The following is a 22940-nucleotide window of genomic DNA, read 5'->3' as shown; positions in this document are numbered from 1 at the left end:
TTAGTTTTTGTGCTGTTGTGTGCAGATCAAGCAAGTGGCCTCAGACTGATATTCATGGACCACAAGCTCAGGAAACCTGAATTTTCTTTGCACCTCAGCTACAGCAAATTTTCAAAAAGCAAAAAATAAAATTCAATGTATAAGAGACTTCCACTAGGTTAACACCTTGAAGGGAGCTAAATTAACCAGCTATTATAAAATTCCATTACTCAGATCCTAATGTCAATCTTGTGGAAGAAGAGAATTAGAAAGGTGTATTTTTTTTTTTTTTAAACCAAGACAAACTAACGTAATGTACCTATTACAAAGCAGACAGACTATGGAAGACCACTAAAATGAGCAGCATGATATTAGGATGGTTGAACTGGATGCTCTTAGTGGTCTTTTCCAGCCTTAATTTTTAAATATTTCTGGTGTTATTTCTTCTTGCTCTTTCGTTTCTTGGCCCTTTTGAATCACATGGCAGTGCATAACCAACCCAAATACCTAGATATTTCTCCTATAGTTGCATATAATTGGTAAAATAAGTGGTATTTTTTATTGCAGATGTGGTATTTCAAGCACTTTAATAAGCAAGGAATCACAGAACTGTTTGAACTGGAAGGGACCCTTAAAGGTCACCTAGTTTGATTCTCCTGCAATGGAACAGGAAAAACAGCTTTTGTCACAAAATTCAGTGATGAGCCTGTCTACATATCCTAAGACAAAAGAAAAGAATGCAGGAAGTTATACTGCCTTTTTATATAGATCTTAAAGAACAAACTGTACCATTAGCATGACTTCCAGACAGTCTGTATCAATCTCTATTGTATTTCCCAAAGGTGTCATTTGCCTACATCCCACCTACTTCTCTGTAGACAGCTCTTTACCCAAAGGTATGCCCTGTGTTAGTTGTGGATGTTGTAGCTGCAGTCCTTGTGTAAGAGAATGCTGAATGCTATCAGTTTTTCAAAAGTGAAATTTTAGCATAAACATTTTAAAGTCAATTCTTTAAAAGATGATAATGGCAAAATATGTATTTACAATGCCATGTTTCTCTATATATTCTTTGCCAGCATTTGCAAACATCTGTGGTGTGACTGGATCACTTGCTAAACGCATATTTATCATGATCTCTAAATGTTTGTCCATAGGATTAGTTCTATCTAAAAAGCAAAAATAAGATAAATAGTCATAAAGTCAGGCATAATTTCCATATCTTTACAATCTCCCCACAAAATGCCATGGATTTCAAGCAAAATAGAGAGTATTTTGGTATTTTAATAGTTTCACTGGGGTATATTTTGCTATTCAGTGACTTGTTATAAAGCTTTCGTAATACCCAAACTAGGAGTGTAAACAAGCAGAAAACTATCAGCCTTATCAACACTGCACTGATCTGTGGCAAAGACCACTCCTACCAGATTGTTATCACTATTTTCAGAAGAGGACTTGAGTATTTTTCACCTTAGCATAGTTCCAAGTTACAAAATTAATAAAATTTTCTATGAAGCATAGATGAAATATTGTAAAACACATTAAGGATAACTCTGACTCATTTCAATCAGTTGTTAAACTTACTATTTCCCACCCAAACCTCTGCATAAATTATCAGATTTGACAGTTCTACAGTGAAATGGCACGTGGGCTCTAATATTGGTTGCCATAAGGCAAAACACAAATGCCACACTTCCTTGAAATGGTTAATCACTGTGAGTTGGTTTTAGCATTCACTGCAAAAGCAAATCTTGCCTTTGCTCTTATCCTTTTTCCTTCCCACCTCCCCCTCCCCCAGTAACTTTCACAGAAAATGTTTTTAGCATAATGGCAACCTCAGGGGAAAGGTGTCAGAAGATAATGAGAATATTTGGCAAAGTTACAAACTAAGAGATATGCAGTACATCTCGAGGGGATTCAGTCTGCAATGCTACCAGAGAGATGGTGTGATAAATGCTTCACTGATTACTGATTCATATGAGTCAGTGGGGAATCAGACTTGTTTTTCTCATTTTTCTTACTGGGAAAATGAAGTCCTCAGCCAGTACTTTAATTACAAGGTGGGAGGGACGCAAGGAGTGTTTAGACAGACCTGGGGCACATGCAACCTCTTAAAGGCAGGTACCCCATTGAGCCTTTGTGTGTGGCACAAGTTAAAGAAGAAAAAGCATGTACAAACCAGAGACAAGTTTGGTGTGGGCCTAAGAAACTTGGGCACCTACAGCTCCAGGCAGATGCTGGGCATCTGGGATAGTCCATCATACTGGGTGTTCATTGAATGAAGACACATGTACAGTTGTATGTGCATAGATCAGCAGGGTGTCTAAGTCTCCCTAAGTCAGTGAAGTAAGAAGTACCTAAGAAGTAGCTCTGCTGACACAGATTTCATTGTTGTTGTTCAGGCATAAGGCATTTAAGATACTCCAACCTGAGACATCTGTCCAGAATAGACAGGACGACACAGGAGAAGCAGCTGGATGTAAGTGAAGGCAGAAAGATGCTTGAGCAGCTCAAACAACACTGGATGCCTGTGTTATGCCCTGTTAATTAAGTTCCTTCTGGCTGGTTCACTGCAAAGTCCTCAGCTGCAGAGAATTCACTGAGTCTCCTTTTGTGGCAGGGTAGCTTGAATGCCCAGTGCATACATGAACATCTGCCTCCAAGGTTCAGAGGCTCACAGCATACCCATCTTCCTGTCCAGATCTTCATTAGCCACTGCCCTAGTTCCTCCCTTGGGTCATAGAATTATAGAATCATAGAATCAAAGAACCATAGAATGGCTTGAGTCGAAAAGGACCACAATGATCATCCAGTTTCAACCCCCTGCTGTGTGCAGAGTCGCCAACCAGCAGACCAGGCTGCCCAGAGCCACATCCAGCCTGGCCTTGAATGCCTCCAGGGATGGGGCATCCACAACCTCCTTGGGCAACCTGTTCCACTGTGTCACCACTCTCTGTGTGAAAAACTTCCTCCTAGTATCTAACCTAAACCTCTCCTGTGTCAGTTTAAAACCATTCCCCCTTGTCCCATCACTATCTACCCTCATAAAAAAACATTGTTAAAAGGGTCAAAAAGAGAAGGGCTGAGAATGCTCTAATGGCAAACTCCAAAAGGATGCTGACTTGATATCCAAGAGCAAGATGTCATCACTATCCTTGCAGCCATGGGAACCCATCCATCTGCATTAGCCTGTGCAATGTAACTGCAGTGAAAGACATGTTATATGGGACCACAGTACTTCCTTCATGACTCTGGCTGAAAAAACAACTCACTGGTAATTTGACAGCAGTCTGTAGCAGTGCTTATGGATATTGGTCCTTGGATATTTTGTTTTTGTTTCACTCACTCACTGCTGCTCATTTATTGCTGTCCAATACAAGTACAATGAAAAAATAATGAACTAGGAAATATAATCAAGAAACAAAAAAGATTGATTAAAAAACAGTATGAGATACTGACAGGCTCTGTAATAACACGATGTGCAAGTGAGCCAAAAGTATTTTTTTTCAAAATTGAATTATCCAGTACAAAGAAAAAAAAAAACAACAACAAAACACAGGAGGAAAATATATGTTAGCTTTTGCCCATTTTTAAAGCTATATTTTTGAGTGAACAGCAATTTCAGGTACGTGGTGCAGCCCTGACATGAGGAAGGAGTGTTTGCTGCTGTTTAAGGGATGTAATTGCAGGTATTGACTTCAATCTTCAGACTTTTAAAGATAGTAGCTACAAAAATCAGTTTGGAAATGAAGTGCAGAGAAAAAGGGAAAATACTGATCAGAATGAGTTGATTATACAGTTCAGCATTTCATGACTGAATAAAAGAAGTGTAATGAGTGATTGACAGGGTTCTGATGCCAACACAGAACCTCCAGTCACACAGACAAGATGCAAATAGAGTTGCTTGGAAATTTTCCACGTGAATGGTTATTTTTAATGTAAAATTCAGTATTCTGCAGAAAATAAGAGACTCAGTCACACGGGAACGATCAAAATGTAACAAGCCATTTCAATTCCATTGTCCTAAATGGAACTGACTTACAAGGTTTCATTTTAGATCAGTTCTCCAGAAGACATCAGCAGTGAGCTCACTGTTAATGGTAGGGGTAGCTTCCATTTGAGAAAAATTGTTTTGGAACAAACTCCAAAGTTGAAACATCGTTATCATCTCCTGAAAGGTGAAAACCCTGAAGTGTATCCCACCCATGGCAAAAGAGCCATCATCATGCTGACTTTTGTCTCCCTGTTTGGGCTGATGTGATTCAGAATGTGCTAGCAAATGGTTCTGCAGCCACTGCACAGTTCTCCAGAGATTTTAGCATCCGCAACTTTTAATAACATTAAAAAGCACTTTTAGAAACACAGGCAAGTGTGCTGTAGTCATTAAGGTGGCCAGCCATCCATGAAGTATTTTATTCATTGTATCTTGCCTAATGAGAAGGGCAAGGGTGTTTTTTTGGGGAAGTTGCTGGCAGGAAAAATCCTTTACTCTCCCCTCTGTCCCTGCCACATGCAGAGCAATAAGTGACAACACTGAAGTTATAGCTTGGTCTGAAGTTAACCATAAGCAAGCTGTGCAGTTATTTAGTGCAGCAAAATCTGGGACGGTAACACAGCCCACAGCCCCACTGCCCATCTCAGAGCTGCAAAACCGATCTGTATTTGAGAAACCAGGTGATGTGTGGTCCAGTTAGCCCTGGGGCTGAAGCAGTAATGTGTTCAGGGAAGCAAGAAGTTTGGCTTTCCAGGGATTGGTCCCTGAGCCCTGTTTCATTTTGCCCCCTCTTTCTTCCCTTCCTTGTGTAATGCATTGGGACAGGCTGCCAGGGAAGTGGTGGAATCACCATCCCTGGAGGTGTTCAAGAAAAGGGTAGATGTGGCATTGGGGGCACAGTGGGGAAGGGTCAGCGATTGGACTAAGTGATCTTAGTAGTCTTCTCCAAACTTATTGATTCTATGATTCTATGATCTCATTTATAGCAGAAAGCAGCTTTGCCTCCAATTATAAGAAACATTGAACAAACCTGAGCAAAAAAACTCATTGCTGTTCCAAAGGAGATATTAGGCAGAATGTCCTTAAAATGCAAGTGCACATATTCTAAGTCTCCTTGACACAACACTCTCTGTAGTGTTGGAGCAAGTATCTCATTTGGCTGACTTGAAGTGGGATGTTATGCAAGCTTGCTGCAAAGAGCTCACAGCTTTTTGGCTGAGAACATCCACAGATGACTATTCAGCTGCCCTTGCACAGTTATCATGACATTCCTTTCATTCACAAATTATACGCTTCTGCTTAACAACAGGAGATGCCAGCCTTGAGCTTTCCTCTCTGAAACCAAATTTATCAGAGATGTGCAAATGGGCACAATAAAAGAGTTGTTTCAAGCCTTTGAAATCAATCCTTCTCAGTCCTGAGAATGGAGACCTGACACACTATCCTTCTTCAGTTACAATTGTAGAGGCAGTGGATATCCTAAAAGAATTTAGTTCATTAAATCTTAAATATAGTATTGTGTTCTTCAATAAAATAACTGCTGTAGATGAAGAGAGTCCACACTGCATGTTATTCCTTTGCTGAAGAGATGTCACTGCCCATCAGTGGATAGGTGGAATGGCTTCTACCTTCCTGCTTTCGCCAGCCCCAACCCATGGCTGACAGTGGTGTGGAGAACCAGGGAGCAGTCACAGCTGCTTCACATGTCTCCATTCTATACCACAAACAGTCATTTTGGCCAAACGAATTTGCCTATATGTCTGTCACTGAGCAGCAGATAATACCAATTTTTTTTTTTATCAAACAGTAGCATATTTGCAGTAGATCTTTAAAAATTGCTCATGTTATTAGGTAGAGAGCACTGTACACGCAGTCAGGCATGGAAAAGGATGGCATTTAGTAGTCAGAAAGCAAACAGTGCGCAGAGGTTTAAAAAATGATTGTGCTGATGTGATGTGAATGCATTTGGCTTTACCCCATCCTTTGGGCACTTAGCAGGAGCAGAGCGCCTGAGCCTGGATGTGCGTCATCCAGCAAATATTGCAAATCACACGTTCAGAGCAGTTAGATTATAGGTCTCAGCAGAAGCACCCTTGGCGTGTATACGCACTGAAATGATGAGCAGGTGCCCACCGTAAACCCAAGCACCAAGTTGCACAAATCTGTGCCTCGCTCCTCTACTCTTAAATATATTTCAAACTTCTTTAGTTGCTTCTGTAGCATCCTGAAGGTTGCTCAAAATTGTTTGTGTGCAGGAAAAGAACACCAGGTTTGCTGACAGCCATGTTGTATGATGAAACGTTATATTTCTGAGAGCATGAAATAATCAGTGACATGAAAAATTACAGTGTTCTGCCTAAAATGGCATCCCCTCCCAGCAGTGCACCAAGAACAATAGAGCCTCAAAAGATGTTTACAACAGAAAAGGAAACACCATGAGGATACTGGAGTGAAATCCATATTCTTTTTGTCATATTCTGTCACAGGCTTCTTGAGTGCTGTTGCACAAATCACTTCAGACAGTAATTTTCTAATTATTCAAGTGCCCAATTCTAATTGAAAATAAATTCAGCATCTAAATACTTCTCCATTTTCAATTGTAGTCCATTTTCAAATGCATCACTTTTATTAGTGAGAATAACGCAGATGTTCTGATGCTGGAATCCTCTGAGCCACATCGTAGCGCTCTATTAGTATCACACTGCTGAGGATAGTGATGAAGAACAAGGACCAGAATGAATTTTAATGTGAGATTTGAAAACATCAAGCAAATTTGACTGGCTTGCAATATTAAGGGATTTTTTTTTTAACCACCGTTATCAAGATGTAAATTGAAAAGTACAAAAACGTTGTTTTCAAAGGGAAGGCATTAGCACAGAAGATGTGAAAGGGCAGAAAATATGGGGAAAATGAGCAAGAAGCAGGCATCAGAGCAGCAAACTCCTGCCATGTAATATCCTGGTATTCTGTTGCTGCTTTTTGGCTGAGGTCATTTATCAGATCTCAGTCTGCATTTGGGGAGCAAACATCTGCAGTGTTTCAAAAATGACAGCTGACTGTAGACGTGGTTGCAAGGGGATCAGCCATGGTTAAGCAGTGATGTCAGAGTGATCCATGGTGAACAGCCTTAAGTATTCATCGACACTACTCCCATCAAACCGTTTACTGATCCAGGTTAAGTTTCTCAGCACTAATTCTTACAGGCTTTGAATTTCCCCATTGCAGCCATCCTGCTTGGTCCATTCAAATGCAGTTCAGGTCACCTTTAGTTAATGAAAGTTTTGGTGAAGCTTCATTTACATCATCAGTTAAAAATGCTCAGACCAGAGCCCTGATTATGCAAGTTTGTTAGAACTCAGCATCCTGAAATTTCTGTCTGTTTCTGTCTCTCTCATAAATAAGTCAGAAAGTTAGCATTTGTGAAAATTACTTTAAGGCAATATCGTTTCATAATTTTATTAAGAAGTCAATTAAAAAAATCCCATTAAAAAGATAAGTGAAAAAATCCTAACTGCAGTTAGCCATTCCATATTCACCCATCAGCAAGATTCAAGAAGGACATTCATGTTTTTAAGTTCAATAATCAGCTTCTGTTCCCTGAGAAAAGTCAATGTGCCAACCTTCAGCACTAAGCTGCAGCTCAAATGGTTTCTCTTTTGATTCTTAAAACCTCAGAGAGAAAAGAATGCTTTAAAGTCTGGATGAAATCTGTTTGAAATAAACAGATTTCAGTTTTAAAGAATATTTGCTTACCTTCGTGTGCTTATACTATGTATTTCATGACAATATGGCAGTGCAACCATTATTTTCATTTTGTTGGTGAAACTGTTTTGTATGGCCAGAAAGACTTACAGCTTCTCAGCACACACAATCTATCTCTGGTTTTGTCCTTCTGTTGTACTTCATTTTGTGGGAGAAACACCAATGGAAGACAAACATTGGGTTTTTGCTGTTTAGCATGGAAGGCTAAGCAGAGCCATGCTGTCCAGCACGACAGCCACAGAAAAGGAATGCAGGTAGGGGGGAAAAAAAAAAACAACACAAATTCTGGTGTTAAAATGGATTTCTGACAGCTCTGAGACTCCACAGCGTAATGCTCAGGGACTGGGCAGGTGTTGGTGAGTAGGAAGGTGCCATGTCTTGAAGCGGAGGGAACGCAATGGGGAAGGAAGGCTGTGGGGCAAAAAGGCTGCAGCACGGCTCAGGAGGTGCCTACACAAGGCAGCAAGGGCCAAGCTAAAGCCCAGGCAGGGGAGCTTCACATCCCTGTCAAAACTGATCTTTGAGTCCTGCTGTCTATCAGTGCAACAGCCACCGTGACTGAGCTCACTAACCCACTATCCTCTTATCTTTCCAGCAATCTTGACACTGAAGAGCTTTCTGGTAAGTTCCTCATTAAACAAGAAGATCATCTCTGCCTGCAGCAGCCCTGTGCAAGTGAACATATTCTGTATTATAAAATGATATTTCTTTCAGTTTATCCTTTGTGGCTCAAACAGAAAATATGTAAATTACATTGAAAATCTACACTTGAAGAATGCAGACAGCTTATAATCTTTCAGAGAGCCATCCATTCGATACAGATATTGCTTTGAAAATATTTTTCTTAATCCATGCCTCAGACTGTCTGAGCTTTAAGAACTTGGTTCTAGTGAAGAGATCTTGATTTCCTTTCCTATGGGATACTTTTCTAGTTGATTGTTTTCAAAGGTAGGAGTGTTTGGGACATTTTGAAAAACATTTTCACATTCCTCTGGAGGAAAGTATATTATCTGCCTCCAACTCAGTTCTGTATGAGCAGCAGTTGGACACACTGTCATTCTTCATCACCAAAACTTCCTGCAAAGCCCCACTGTGGCCCACTGACCTGCCTGTGTTCCTGATCCCGGCTGTGAGTCATGAAGATTTTTTCCACGACTTAGAGGTGCTGCTTGCAGTAGAAAGTATTTACAGAAAATTTCTGTAAGTCCTCCCACAGGATGTGTCAAACAGATAGTTATGCTTGTCAAAAGCAGGCTATTTCTGGGAAAAGATATCAGCAAACAGTGGCCTATTGAATTTTCCCAAAGTCGGTGATGCTGAAGTCTTTTAAAAGTTGAAAACACTGTAGATTTGAGTGCCAGCTGATGTACCTGCCTACAAGGTGACTCTGCTTGTCACCTTGTAGGCAGAAGGAACCCATTGAGGGGCATCTCAGCATGCGGTACATAAATATTTAGTGACTTAGCCAAAGTCAGTTGTGCTGTGATGACTTCTGCTAGCTCAGAATCTGGCCAAAACTGTACCAACCTGGCCAAGGAAGAATGGGGCTTTGTTCTAGGAGCTATACACAGCTTATGGGGTGGTTTGTGCACTGTAGGCCTGCTCAGTGCTCACCCCACAAACCGAGCCCACCAGTCAGCCAGAGAGCTGGCTGAGGTCTCAGCTCAGTGCTGATTTTTTTTCTGTCCATTTTGATAAACTATGGGCAGCTTCAGCAATCCTCATGATACCTGAATTCTGCAACTCCTTTGTAAGTCTTTCACAGATTGCCTCTGGGGTGTTTCTCATTTGTGAATCTGATGCTGAGTTTACTCAATGTGCGTTTAGTCTACAGCTTCCTCTGACTTATTTCCATAACTCCTAGGAAGTGAAGTTTCATTTCCAGGGCATGAATGCACAGCATTTCTTTCTAAATCATTTCATTCAGTCTCTCAGCAATACCAGGCTTTGTCACCAGGCTACTGAAATATTTCATGATTCCCCTGCAAAACTCATGAACATTGGTCAGATTTCCTTTGTGTTTTTGTGCCTTTGTGAGAGCCCTTAGTTTATGCAGCAGAATCTCTAAAGCCTGTTGATACAGTGATATTTACTTAATGGAATTTTATCCAGATGCAAGTATATGTAGAAAATTAGTAAATACAATTTTTACAGATTTATTTCTGTTTTATACTTGACATACTTTGAAGAATGCCCTCTGGTTTGGTTCAAATTAAGATATTTTAGCAGAAAGAACAGGCATACACAATTAATGTTCTTTTCACTATTTTTGTTAAAAATACCTTGGATGTATTATATTTATTGAAAATATATTTGCAGTTCCTGGTTCCAGAAGCACAACCGAGCAACTCATGGTTGCATCAGAAAAACACTGGGCCTCAGCTGAACCCAACTTAAAACAGCCTTTACTTGATTTCATCTCCCCTAAGGGTTTTACAACAGTATTCGTTTGTGTATCATTATAATCAGATTTACAAGAAATACAAGAAAACTTCATTTCCTGATAATAACTATGAAGTAAATACTGAAAATTCATTTTAGACATAAGATGTACATATTTTGAAAATACGTCTGCTTCTTGTTGACTTGGCATTACTTACTGAAAGGAAATGTTCTGAAACACCAATTTTGGCATTTTAAATATTCATTAATGGTTTTGAGGAAAATATTATCAAAATTTCAAAGTAAAATCGTCCCCTTCATGAGCCTTGATCATTTTATATATTTAGATAGCTAATAATAATATCATAACTAATTTCAGACTTGAATATATTGATATTTGATGAAATATTGAATTTTCCAGTAGTGAATAGGTGACTTGGATTTTCTTCTTCCTTCAGAATATTTTTCGCAGCACTTAGGAGAATATGAAAATGTTCTCTCTGTTTTGGAGGAATTGAACATTACTATACTGAAGGCAATGGACAAAACAAAGAAAGTAAGTAAAAACTGTAAATATTTTTTATATTTGGATGTGTGTCCAGTATATTTATATTGAGACAAAGTTGCTAACTCGTATTTAATTTCTTCCAAATATACTTGTTTTTGTAGAAAAAGTCCAGGAGGAAAAGGCTTGCCAAAATGGCTCAGTGTCCCAGCTGTAAAGTTTGAATCAATCAAAATTGTCTTTGTGATTGATGGGAACGATGTTCTTCATATTGTAGTACTCAGAGAAGATTCCATATTTAATGCTAAATGTGTGAAGGTATTACCAAGTTTTGAAAATAGTCTGAATTTAAAGAAATAATTCAAGTTCTCGGCATAGAAAATGTGAGTAAAAAATTCAATTATCAAACTATACTCCTGCCTGCCATTAAGGCAGTAGATGTGCACAGTCGTCAGATTTGTGTTATTGTTAAAGGTAGATTCCAGGACAGTTTAAAAAGATTTTAAAGGCCTGTAGCAGCTCAGTTCACTGCAGTCACACCTGCTCATGCTCACCTTCCAGCCAGGTGTTTGATCATTTATAAAGAGTTTAGAATCACAGAATCAATAAGGTTGGAAAAGACCTCCAAGATCATCTAGTCCAATTGTCCACCTACCACCAATATTTACACACTAAGCTTTGCCCCTCAGTACAACATTTAAATGTTTCTTGAATGCCTCCAGGGATGGTGACTGAACCCTCTCCCTGGGCAGCCCATTCCAGCACCTGAACACTCTTTCGAAGAGGAAACTTTTCATAATATCCAATCTGAGCCTCCCACAGCACAGCTTGAGGTCATCCCCTCTGCTCCTATTGCTCGTTACGTGGAAGAGGGCAACCCCTGCCTCACCACAACCTCAGGCAGCTGTAGAGAGAGGTAAGGTTTCCCCTGAGCCTCCTCTTCTCCAGACTGAACAATCACAGATCTCTTAGCCACTCTCCATAAGAGTTGTGCTCCAGACTCCTCACCAGTTTCACTGCCCTTCTCTGGGCACACTCCAGATGGCATCGATGTAGCGAGGGGCCCAAAACTGAACACGGTACTTGAGGTGTAGCATCACCAGTGCTGAGTACAGAAGGATGGTCACCTCCCTGCCCCTGCTTGTAACCCTATTTCTGGTACAAGCCAGGGTTCCATTGGCTTTCTTGGCCACTTGGGAACACTGCTGGCTCATATTTAGCCAAATGCCAATGAACACCCTCAGATCTGTTTCTTCCACACAACTTTCCAGCCACTCTGCCCCAAGCCTGTAGCATTACCTGGGGTTGTTGAGGCAGGATCTGGTACTTGGTCAGGTTGAACTTGATCCCAGTGGTCTCATCCCAGTGATCCAGCCTGTCCAGATCCTAATATGGGGCCTTCTTACCTCCAGGCAGATCGACACTTCTTCCCAACTTGGTGTTACCTGCAAACTTTCTGAGAGTACACTCAGTCCTTTCATCCATGCCACAAATAAAGCTATTAAACAGGACAGCCCCCAATACCTACCCCTGGAGAACACCATTCATGACCATATGCAAGCTGGAAGTTAATATGCATTTACATAACATGCTTTTTCCTTGGCTGTCTTGTAGTTAAATGTTCTTTGCAAGATGGAAAAATTTCAAAAGGTGAGGCAAAACCCAAATGCAGGAAGGAGGTGAACCAAGATCCTCCAAATCCAGCCCTAGCTCCTCACACAGGGCTAGTCACTGCAAGGCAAGCCATCAATGACTTAAAAATTTTAGCAGAAAGTATTCAATGAGATCCCAGGGGGGAAAATACATATGTCCTTCAGTCAATCAGCAATCAATGAGGAGCTTTCTCAGAGCTCTATCAGAGAATGCTCTTTGGCATTCAGGCTTTTGCAAGAGTACAGCACTCATACATTTTACATGAACTGACAAAATAGAAACCTGAAAATGTGGCTTATTTTTCTAGACATTGAGCCAGTGAGCTGAGTGCCTCTCAGTTTGTGCTGTTCATCTAATGAAGTGAGTGCACATTGAATCACTGCCTCACTGGGGCGGGCACTAAAGAACAGATGAGTTCATGCGAGTTGTCCAAAAATCAAAAATACAAATACAAAACAAAGCACCATAAACCAAATGCTTGATTAACCACTTGCATAAAACATTGCTAAAGGGCAGGACACATCAGCTGATAACTACTGGAAGTAAACAGAACACAGCATTTAAGAATTACTTCAGAAATTTATTACAGAAGAATCCCAGTAGTCTGGGAAAAGTAGTAAGCATTGGCCTGACTAGAAAATGGATAAGAAAGTCTGGAATAATGAATGTTGTATTTGTTGCATTTGTCTCCTTTAAAGAACCCATTAAAATATATATTTAAGTTTCACCTTTCTGACTGAAGATTTAAGCTTTTCTCTTGCAGGAATATCCCAAGTAACTATACCTTAAAGATGGTAAAACTACAGCAAGGCTAGCACTGGAAAAAACCCCACCTTAATTCCATTTATTAGACACAGCATGGGAATACCATCAAACCCAAAACATGTTCTCAAATGTTCCAAAACAGAGCTTCCTGAGAAGCATATGTTCAGCAAACAGAGCTTTGTACAGAAATTAAATTCTCAATTCAGTCTTCGGAGCAGACAATGAGAACTCATCTCTCAAGAAAGAAATAAGCTATATGATCAAACCAGTACCACTATTAAAATTCTGATCTTCAATATTCCAAAATTTTATTGAAGTTAATAGAGTAAGATATGAAAAATATATCCACCTAAAATAGGAACTGGAGGTTCAGCCAAACATAATTAACATATTTAGATAGCATGCATAAGTGATGTTCATTGCCAGTAACACACAAGATGTGATACAGTCAAGCACAAATGAGCAGGTGATCAGAAATTGGTGATTTGGTTCTGAACGACCATTGGCCTGTGTCCAGAGGAAATGCTGGACTTCCCCTCTTTCTGAAAAATAAAACTTTGACATCACAATGCCATTTCATTAGTCTAGTTCCTTAAATACCAGATAGTGGGAGCATTCATTACTATCTTCCAAGACTCCAAAACTCACGCATAGAAAAGAAGCCAAAAAATTGAGGACCTACACATTGAGAGCAACAAAGACCTGGCAGATTTAAAGTGGCTGAATCAGTATCCAGTAGCCAGAATCAAGTGTCCAAGGCCAAATTGTTGTTTGTTGTTTTTTTTTTTAAAGGCTGGGTTAGTATCCTTCCAAAATCACTTACTGTTGTATAGAGACTCTAGTCTACATCTCATCATCAGCAATATAGAAAGAAAAGGTTATGTATGCTGTCAGGCATAGTAAAAGACGAATATTTGACCTGGCTATGCATAGAAAACATTTCCATTCATACATGTTGCTCACCTTCGGTTGACAATAAAAACTTTGAACCTGAACTCCACCCTGCAGAGCATGAGGCTGGCTGCAGACCCAGTCCTCAGGGCTGAGTGCTTTCCATCCCTCTGATTTTTCATGGGTTTAGGAAGGCTCAGTGCATCTAACTGTCAGACTCTGCTAAACATTCCCAGAGAACTTGCCATTTCAGATAGGTGGCTTTAAATACCTGGGAAGGAAAAGTAGCAACTTGCTATTTCATTTATCTGCTTCAGAGTCAGGTAAACTATAGGAACGACCAAATGCTGATTGAAATCCCTACTCTCCTCCCAATCTGTATAGCTGATTCTTTGCATTAGATGCAGAGCTGGAGCTTGGGATAAATTGTTCAGCTTGTTTCCAAGGAAACCCCTGACAAACATCAGTGAACAGCATGTCTGAAAATGTGAAAAGCCAGTGTATAAACCTTCCTTATTTCAGATATAAACCCTCAAATTAATAAAAGTAAATGCAGAGTTCAATATACTTTTTTCTTTAGAAGTAAATCTAAATGTGATAAAACAATATGCAAGTCATATCCATAAGTGTAGTACAAAACGTACACCAAAAAGCTTTTGTATATGAAATCAGTTTGACTCTTCAGATTGTCTTCTAGTTGGCTTGTTTTTAATTCACCACGAGTTTTGGAAATCATATGCATTAATGAACATCTTGGTTTGTTTACCAACAACCCCAAATTACATCACCTTTCATCAGAAAGATCTCCTACCAAGAGCAATTCAATTTGGCTTTTCTATGGATTTGTGGTTTTTAGTCAAGATCAAGCAAATCATCCCCATCACTCAAAATTGTTTCCACTTGTAGCTACTTTTAAACCAGTAGATTAGCAGATAACTGACTCCCGCAAGAGTTGCAGCAGAGTTTCTGTGCTGTCTACTGACCTCTGTGCTTTGAAAAGGTTTCCAGTACGGCTTTCCTGAACAGAGCTTTTCTCTAGTCCCCATTCCATCTGAGAATAAAAATACTGAGTCATCTACTGGAGAAAACATTCCGATCTTTTAGCAGTTTCAAACAGTTGCCAAACTTTATTGGGTTATTCTGGGGTCAGATCTTTCCAGCTTAACCAAGCTGAACAGCAGCTTACTGTTTGAGTGATCTTAACATGAGCCAGCAGTGCGCTCTGGCAGCTCGAAAGGCAAATGGGATCGTGGGCTCCATCAGGAGAGGGGTGGTCAGCAGGGACAGGGAGGTGATTGTCCCTCTCTACTCGGCTCTTGTGAGGCCCCATCTGGAGTACTGTGTCCAGGTGTGGAGCCCTCAGTACAAGAAAGACATTGAGATTTTTGGAAAGGGTCCAGAGGAGGGCGACTAAGATGATCAGGGGGCTGGAGCACCTCCCCTATGAGGACAGGCTGAGGGAGTTGGGCTTGTTCAGACTGGAGAAGAGAAGGCTGCGTGGTGACCTCATTGCAGCCTATCAATACCTGAAGGGAACCTACACCCAGGAGGGGAGTAAACTCTTCAAAAGGGCTGACAACAGCAGGACTAGGGGAAATGGATCCAAGTTGAAGGAGGGAAGATTTAGGTTGGATGTTAGGGGGAAGTTCTTTACAAGGAGAGTGGTTAGGCCCTGGAACGGGCTGCCCAGGGAGGTTGTGGATGCCCCGTCCTTGGATGTGTTTAAGGCCAGGTTGGACGGGGTCCTGGGCAACCTGATCTGAATGTGTGTGTTTGGTGGCCCTGCTAGGCAGGGGGTTGGGACTACATGATCCTTGAGGTCCCTTCCAACCTGGGTGATTCTGTGATCTTACTCAAACAGATGGGAAGTGTCCCAGGTCTTTATCCACTACAATGAGTGTGATGGGAGCAAAGTTCAAATTTCAGGATTTTTCTTGCAATAAACACAAGGTAGCAGTGTATCAGACAGGAGGATAGGAACTGCTCATTGATGTAGGAACAGTTTGTGCTCTGTCACTTCAGGGGAAGGTGCCAAGCTAAAGATGAGGAGAAATAAATGATCCCATTTACATCTTCCAGCAGGGAAAAGACTTTGTGTGCATGTAATTGCAAAAAATAATATATTATGGGTATCTATAGTCCTTCTGTTTTGTTACTGATCTCTTCTGTTCTATCCAAGGAAGGGAAACGTGTCTGAGGATTTTTAGAGGGACTTGTGCCATTAGTATTTGAACATTTCTCAGGATGGAGAGTCTGCACAAATTGCTCTTACAGGAGTGATGAGGACAGATTAATCATTGGTGTTGGTTGTTTTCCTCATACCTGCCACGCTGATGTTTTCCTGATCAAAGTGCAAGACACAATAGTTCTGTTCATGATTGTTCTTCATCTTAAAGAAAAAAAAAAAAAGCATTAAAATGTGAAGATGCAGCACACCTCCACAGAAGCTCTGAAAGACTTGTATTTCCCCCTGACATCTGTTATAAAAAAAAAAAAAAAAAAACACAGAATCAAATTTAAATACAGTATGTAATCTCAACTTCCCTATTGCCCAAATTAACATAATACCTTTAATGACCTGCATTTTTATTCTAATGATTGCAAGAGAAATTTTGCAGTCCACAACATATAAAATAAAATCAGTGGGAGCTGGGAATTACTGAGAGCAGCTCAGCCCAGCAGAGAAGCTTCCTTTGGAGAGCAGGACTGTATGGCCACTTGTTTTTTTTTTTCCCCTCTGATAATTGCAGTCTGCATAGCATTCAAGCAGATCACCTTGTGAGCTGTCTCAAAGTGGCCTAAAAGCAGCAGACCTGACATAACAGTGATCAAACCTCTATCAATTAAATGCTTAAGCTGTTTGGTTTTTTTTTATGTGTATATTGTTATAGTTACTAGATCATGTATTTTAATTCCAAGAATAAATAATGCAGTAGGTTCTATATTTTAATAAAAAAATGCAAGCTACAGCTGACTTTTATAACTAACATTTAAAACTTACAGCCAGTGAGTGAGAGCAGAGCTTCCCTGGATAACTGGGTCTCTGAATACAAATCCAATAAAGCCATAATATGTTAAGTGGGTCATTTCCATGCAGTCCATCAAAACTGAGATAAGAAGAGAATATGTTGATGAAGTAGTGCTGCCCAAAGTGATAACTTATTCAGTCAGATCCTAGAATGGTTTTAACGCAGCATAAAAAAAGTATTTGGGGGAACACGGAGCTGCCTTGCCCCCTGAGCTGTACTAACTGCAACACAGCAGAAACTTCCCACATGGGCTTGTCAGCACAACAGCAATTGTTTAAACCAATTCCTAGAGATATCCCCTTCATCTCTTCCTCTGCAGTTTCTTTTCAACATCCTTATTTCATTGTTTTTACTCTTTTCTCCCTCAACAATACAACAAGGGATTTCTTGAGTAGACAAAAGCCAGAAAGCACTGTGACCAGAACAAATGCCTTACACATTCAAATTTGAACCAAGAGAGATACAACCTCTGAGTGCACACTTAAATAAAGATGTACAGGTCTTTTGGAGATAAAAGCACTGCAACCTTACAGTAAAAGAAATGGTAGACAAACATACGAAGTGAGAACACCACAAAGTTTCTCTTTTTTTAAACTGTGAAGTCTCACAGCCTTGCCTTGGATGAACTTCTCTTTCCTTCTTCGCAACTATTCAGTGGGGAAGACACATGATCTGTTTACGACAGCTAGAGACAAAGCTCAGCAAGTTAGCAAATAGCACGTAAATAGCTATAAGCATATCTCATTTATACCCAGTATTTAAACATGCAAATATTAAAAAAGGATGGAAATGAAGGATAATTCCTATTCACTAGAAAAGTCAAGTTCTGGAAGAGCCTTCCAAGCATATCAGACGAAAACATTAAAAAATGAAAAAAAAAAATCTGGTTTTTACATGTTGCTTAAAAAAAAAAAAAAAAGCATTAAGGGAAGTTGTAGCACAATGAAAAGCACAACAATGACAGCAGAGCAGCAAGATCCCAGGCTGCAGCACATGAAGACCAAGTCAAATGCCACGGGCACAGAAACAAAGGAAAAAAGCTGTGTATCCTCAGAAGGCCTCAGGTACACAGAGATCTCCACAGAGATACCCCTGCCTCTATTGCCAACCCTTAAATGAGGTCTGGGAAGGGGTCAATCCTGATTCCACAACTTCTAGTCACTCAGTTGCATTGCATGCACCTGAACGCCCCTGGATTGGCCCTGCCTCACCACCAGGTGCTCAATTATTGTTCCAGGCTGTGACTTTGCATTCTCACTACAGAAGCTTATGGCATAGTGCTCAAGAAATGTTTAGATGTTGTACTAAAGGACATGGTTTAATGGGGAAATATTGGTGGCAGGTGAATTGTTGGACTGGATGATCTTGGAGGTTGTTTCCAGTCTCAGTGGTTCTATGATTCTATGCATGCAACAACAGAAAGATGCTGGATTTACTGACTGACACATCACATCTAATTCTTTGCTTCTATGAACGCATTTACTTTTTACTTTTCTGCTTTAATCAAAAAAAAAAAAAAAAAGAAAAAGAAAAAAGAAAAGCAGCCTTGTTACTACTGAAAAAAATCATGATTAGTCTAAAAATAGGAGCCAGTTAAAGTAAGAGAGGAGATTATAAGAGCTGAAAGAGTAATGCAGGGACATGCAATTTAGTTACTGACAGTGCAGTTATAGTAATTATGCAAATCACTGCACTTTGATGGCTTGACAACCACTACAAACCAGAATATCCTAATTTTTTTTTTTTAAATTGCGTATTTGAGTAACAGAAGAAATTATATAAATTGTTTCCTTAAACAAAATAGCTGGAAAAAAAAAAAATTATATGACAGTATCTCAGCAATAGAGTTTCATGACTAATATTATGTTTGAGTTAAAATGAAGTTTCAGCTTGTTGGTTTTTTTGTTTTGTCAAAATATGTGTTAGACTGGCTGGCAGTAGTCTTTGCACGTGATTGGAATTTATTATCAGTTTTTTCCACAATCGTTGTCTTGGTCTTTTTGAAAGTGCACTTTCTGCAAATTAACCTTTCTCAGAATTAATGTACTGAATAACTGTTACATTCCTGCTGCCTGAGATTAGTGTCAGGCAGGTATCCTGATCATTAATTTTCATGTGTAAGCTTTGAGTCCAGTTAATTTTTTTCTTACATTCATTGTTACGCTTTTTCGGGTCAGTGTCAGTCTAAAATTCCACAGCCATCTACCTTTTTGATGTTTTCAAGTTGGTAAGATAGCCAGATTCCATTGGAAATGCAGCGCTGGAACAAAAAGGAGTTTTTCCTTTTATTCCCAATAAAAAAAGAGAAATCTATTCAGGATGAAGATTACATAAAATCTGAAGGTAGCCAAATGAAGTTCAAGACAGAGAGAGCAGCAGTGGTAATACTGCTGCATGCAGTGACTATTTTTAATACTGTAAGGCAACTGATAAAAATATATCACTGCAGCCTAACTCACATATAACTTAACAGCTAATTCTTCCTTTAAATTTGTCTGCTTTGGGCCATCTTTTAATAACTGTTAACTCTGTTTTACTAATTTAAATGGACACTGAAAAACTGAAGAAACTCTTGTAGTTGTTTCCGTTACAGAGACAAGGGGTTTTGATTCTCATAATTACTTAGAAGATGTTTAGAATCTCATAATTCTCTTGAAGGTATACGACACTAGTTAGAAGATCATAAGCAAAGGAGAGTTCCAGGAAGAAGGAGCACTTCCGAATTTCACTTCAGAAAACATCTCAGAATATTTATCATCCAATTAGTAAATCAAATCAAGGCATTTGTGATAGCAGAGAAAATGGTGCACTTTCATTTATTATCAGCTGTCTTCTGGTAAAAACCCAGTGGTGGTAATCCCCTTGAATGGATATAAGATCATACTATATTCTATTCCATTTATTTTCTTCCCCTAATCTTTGATGAGACAGACTTGCCAGTGGTTAGGATTGGAGTCTGGATCCCTTTTGCTTAAATCCATACACTAAGCAGTTCTTCAGCTGTCTGCTATAATCTCATCTGAGGAGACAAATGCTGGCAACAGTGCTAAATATATCACCAGTTGCTCTCTGCTACCAGGCAGAGAGAATTCTATGGCTAAGTAGCTATTTTTATGCAAAGACATTATTAAATGATATTTTGGGATTTTATTGTGCACTATTTTCTACTATAAAATTTAATATTATGGACAAGTCAAGTCAAATAATATTATGCAAGTCAAGTCAATGCAGATAAACTCAGCAAGCTGCAAGCAACAAATTCTGACCAGTTGTGCAGGCATATTCTACAGATACATCCCCTTCATCTTTTTCTCATGAGAGGACATTCCTGGGAACTCCTTTGTTCTTTGTGGAAGTCTCACACCTACTGGGTCAGAAGGAGACAATGCTCAAATATTCCCAAAAATGATGTGCTAAATAGTCAGACCTTAAAAAATAAACAAAAAGGAAAAAAAGGAAAAGAACATAACCTTAATTAAGTTGATATCCACACCTCTAAGCAAGGAAGTGCATAGAAATAACTTCACAGCAGAAAAACAAACAAAAAATCCATTCATCTGTTCTTCTGTCAGCTTTGATGCTTTACTTCTATTCTTACAACTTTCTTCCAGGAGCAGTGGCATTACATTTATCTTGCTACCTGCTGATATAAGACAGTTACTTTTCTCTGTGCTACCCAGTGCTCTTAGTAGGACTTTAAATAGAGCTTACTTTTCATTTAGGTATGACTTTTGTACAAGTTATTGCAAGAAGAGTATGTTATTCCTTCAATAATCCCAGTAAAGGAGAGTGATAGACTGGTTTTCTCATGGATGCTTTTTCAAATGAGTGTCAGTATTCTCCTATAGGCACCTGTAGCTATTTTATGTCATTGCTCGTAGGTCACCATTGTAAGTGGTAAGTAGACTTTGCCACTGTTCCAGTTCTCTAGGCAGAATTTAAACAGGCAGATTATTTGAAATATAGTACTTTAGTAGACTTGTTACATTTGTGCTGCATTTTAAAATTGAAGTTGCATCTATTCAATAGTTTGGGATGTTATGCATCCACTCACTCTTTCAAAAAAGATATGCTAAAAGTTGAGTTTGTGTGAAGCCACTGAACTACATAGTGAGCATCTCTGGATCTGGCTTCTGTCCAACTCTGTTATGATGCTATCCTACTGTCTGAAGAAATAGATCTTAGTCATTGAAATGAAAAGGGCATGAATTCGGTTTCTTCTGTCTACAGCTATTCTGCCTAATTTTGTATCCTGAATTTAAAATCATAACCTAGGACAATGTCCCATTGATGTTGCATCTACATGTTACAGGGCAGATCTATTCTGGACTCATTTTGATTCAATGATAAGTACTTTTCAGTTGCCTGGGGGTGTTTTCTGTAAAGATGTGCGAGCAATTTTTTATGAAATGAATTTGAGATTACAAATAAAATAGGAAATAGGAAATTTCAGTCATGTAACAGTACTAAATGCAATATATAGTGCTACAAATAAAGAACAAATAAATAATTAATAAAATAATGCTACGCAACATAAAATAATGAGTGATACTATAGGAAGGAGAAGGCTACAGAACTAGGTTTGTTCAGTCTGGAGAAGAGGCTGAGGGAAGATAGGATATCTATCTAACTAAGACAGGGGAGGTTTAAGTTAGATATTAGGAGGAATTCATCCAAGAGGGTGACACTGGAACAGGCTGCCCAAGGATGTTGTGGATGCCCCATACCTGGAGGCATTCAAGGCCAGGCTGGATGTGGCTCTGGGCAGCCTGGTCTGGTGGTTGGCGACCCTGCACATAGCAGGGGGTTGAAACTGAGTGATCACTGAGGTCCTTTTCAAGCAGGCCATTCTATGATTCTGTGATTACCAAGAGAAACATGACAATAGGTGGAGCTAGACGACTTCCCAGCAATGTGAAGATGCTCTCTTTTTGGACACATCTTGGAAATCACAAAAGAGGTCAACAATGCAGCACAGGCAGCTGTTTCTTCAAACTCATTGCTGGGAAAAAAAAAAAAAAAAAGCAAAAAAAAAAAAAAAGCAGTACCATGGACTTGCCATTCTATGATTCTATGATGATTCTATGATGATTATGATTTACAGAGCTGGCCCTGCTCTGTACAGAGTCTGGAATAGATGACTGGCAGATGTCAGTTACACGTAAGTTTGTGAAGTTTGTGGGTCTTGCCTCATATCCCATCTCTTCAGAAAGATTTCAGTTTTCTTTATGTCCCAGTCACTTTTAGTTTGCTTGCCTCTAGGTAAATGAACACAGGCATTCCCATCTTGCCCCACCTCGGGGAGCTGCTTTTTTGATAAATGAGTCAGCATCAGGTCACCTGAGGGTAGAGGATGGGGCTGGAGCCAGGGCTTGATGGGATCCAGAGAGACAACCTGTGGCAGCTGAGAAGTGGGCTCCCTCAGGGATACTTAAGTCTCAAATACTCCTCCTTATACAAGGATTCCTCTTCTGCATGTGTTAAGGTAGCTGTAAGCCAGTTTTAAAGACCATGGTGACCTTTTCCTTAGGGAAATCACTAATTATATGCATCCTCAGTAGCATTAATGGGAACTCAAATCTTAGCTGCTTGCAAAGGTCACAGCTGTCTGTGGAAAATTGCCCTCATTCACTCACAGTCAGTAAAACTAACAACTAGAATGATATGTTAACAAAGACTTATTTCATTTGGACTTCCCAAACTGCTGTATAGTATAATATGTATGCTAATGAACTGTAATTCAAGAACATGCAAGAAAAGATCATTTTTCAAGTTTATGTACAGAAGCCATCGGTTGATCTAATTATTAACTGGGACAATGCCAACAATATAAATACTCTGCTTGCCAGTTAGTCTGATTATAACACAATACACACCTAATACATTGGTACATATTTTTCTTAGTTCAAAATCAACATGTTTTTTCATTTGGTGAAATGCTCTTTAGTAAGATAGAAATTAAGGCCCTTTTCTGTAGGAAGTA

The 22940-nt window shown here is 39.5% G+C and overlaps 1 protein-coding gene across 1 annotated transcript in view; it reads left to right on the top strand.

Moving 5' to 3' along the window:
* Positions 1–22940, top strand: part of NECAB1 (N-terminal EF-hand calcium binding protein 1) — a 53900-nt gene that overhangs the window by 16914 nt on the left and 14046 nt on the right. Inside the window, exons 4-5 of the mRNA XM_042834616.1 lie at positions 8328–8353; positions 10573–10670. Coding sequence (XP_042690550.1) covers positions 8328–8353; positions 10573–10670 — 124 coding nt within the window. The remainder of the gene's footprint in view (positions 1–8327; positions 8354–10572; positions 10671–22940) is intronic.

This window comes from Centrocercus urophasianus, unplaced genomic scaffold (genome assembly GCF_019232065.1).
Source record: "Centrocercus urophasianus isolate 14NV4802_14NV808 unplaced genomic scaffold, USGS_Curo_1.0 seq_11, whole genome shotgun sequence".
NCBI classification, from domain to species: domain Eukaryota; kingdom Metazoa; phylum Chordata; class Aves; order Galliformes; family Phasianidae; genus Centrocercus; species Centrocercus urophasianus.
Note: the sequence above shows the minus strand (reverse complement) of the source record. Positions and strands in the feature narration are given on the sequence as shown.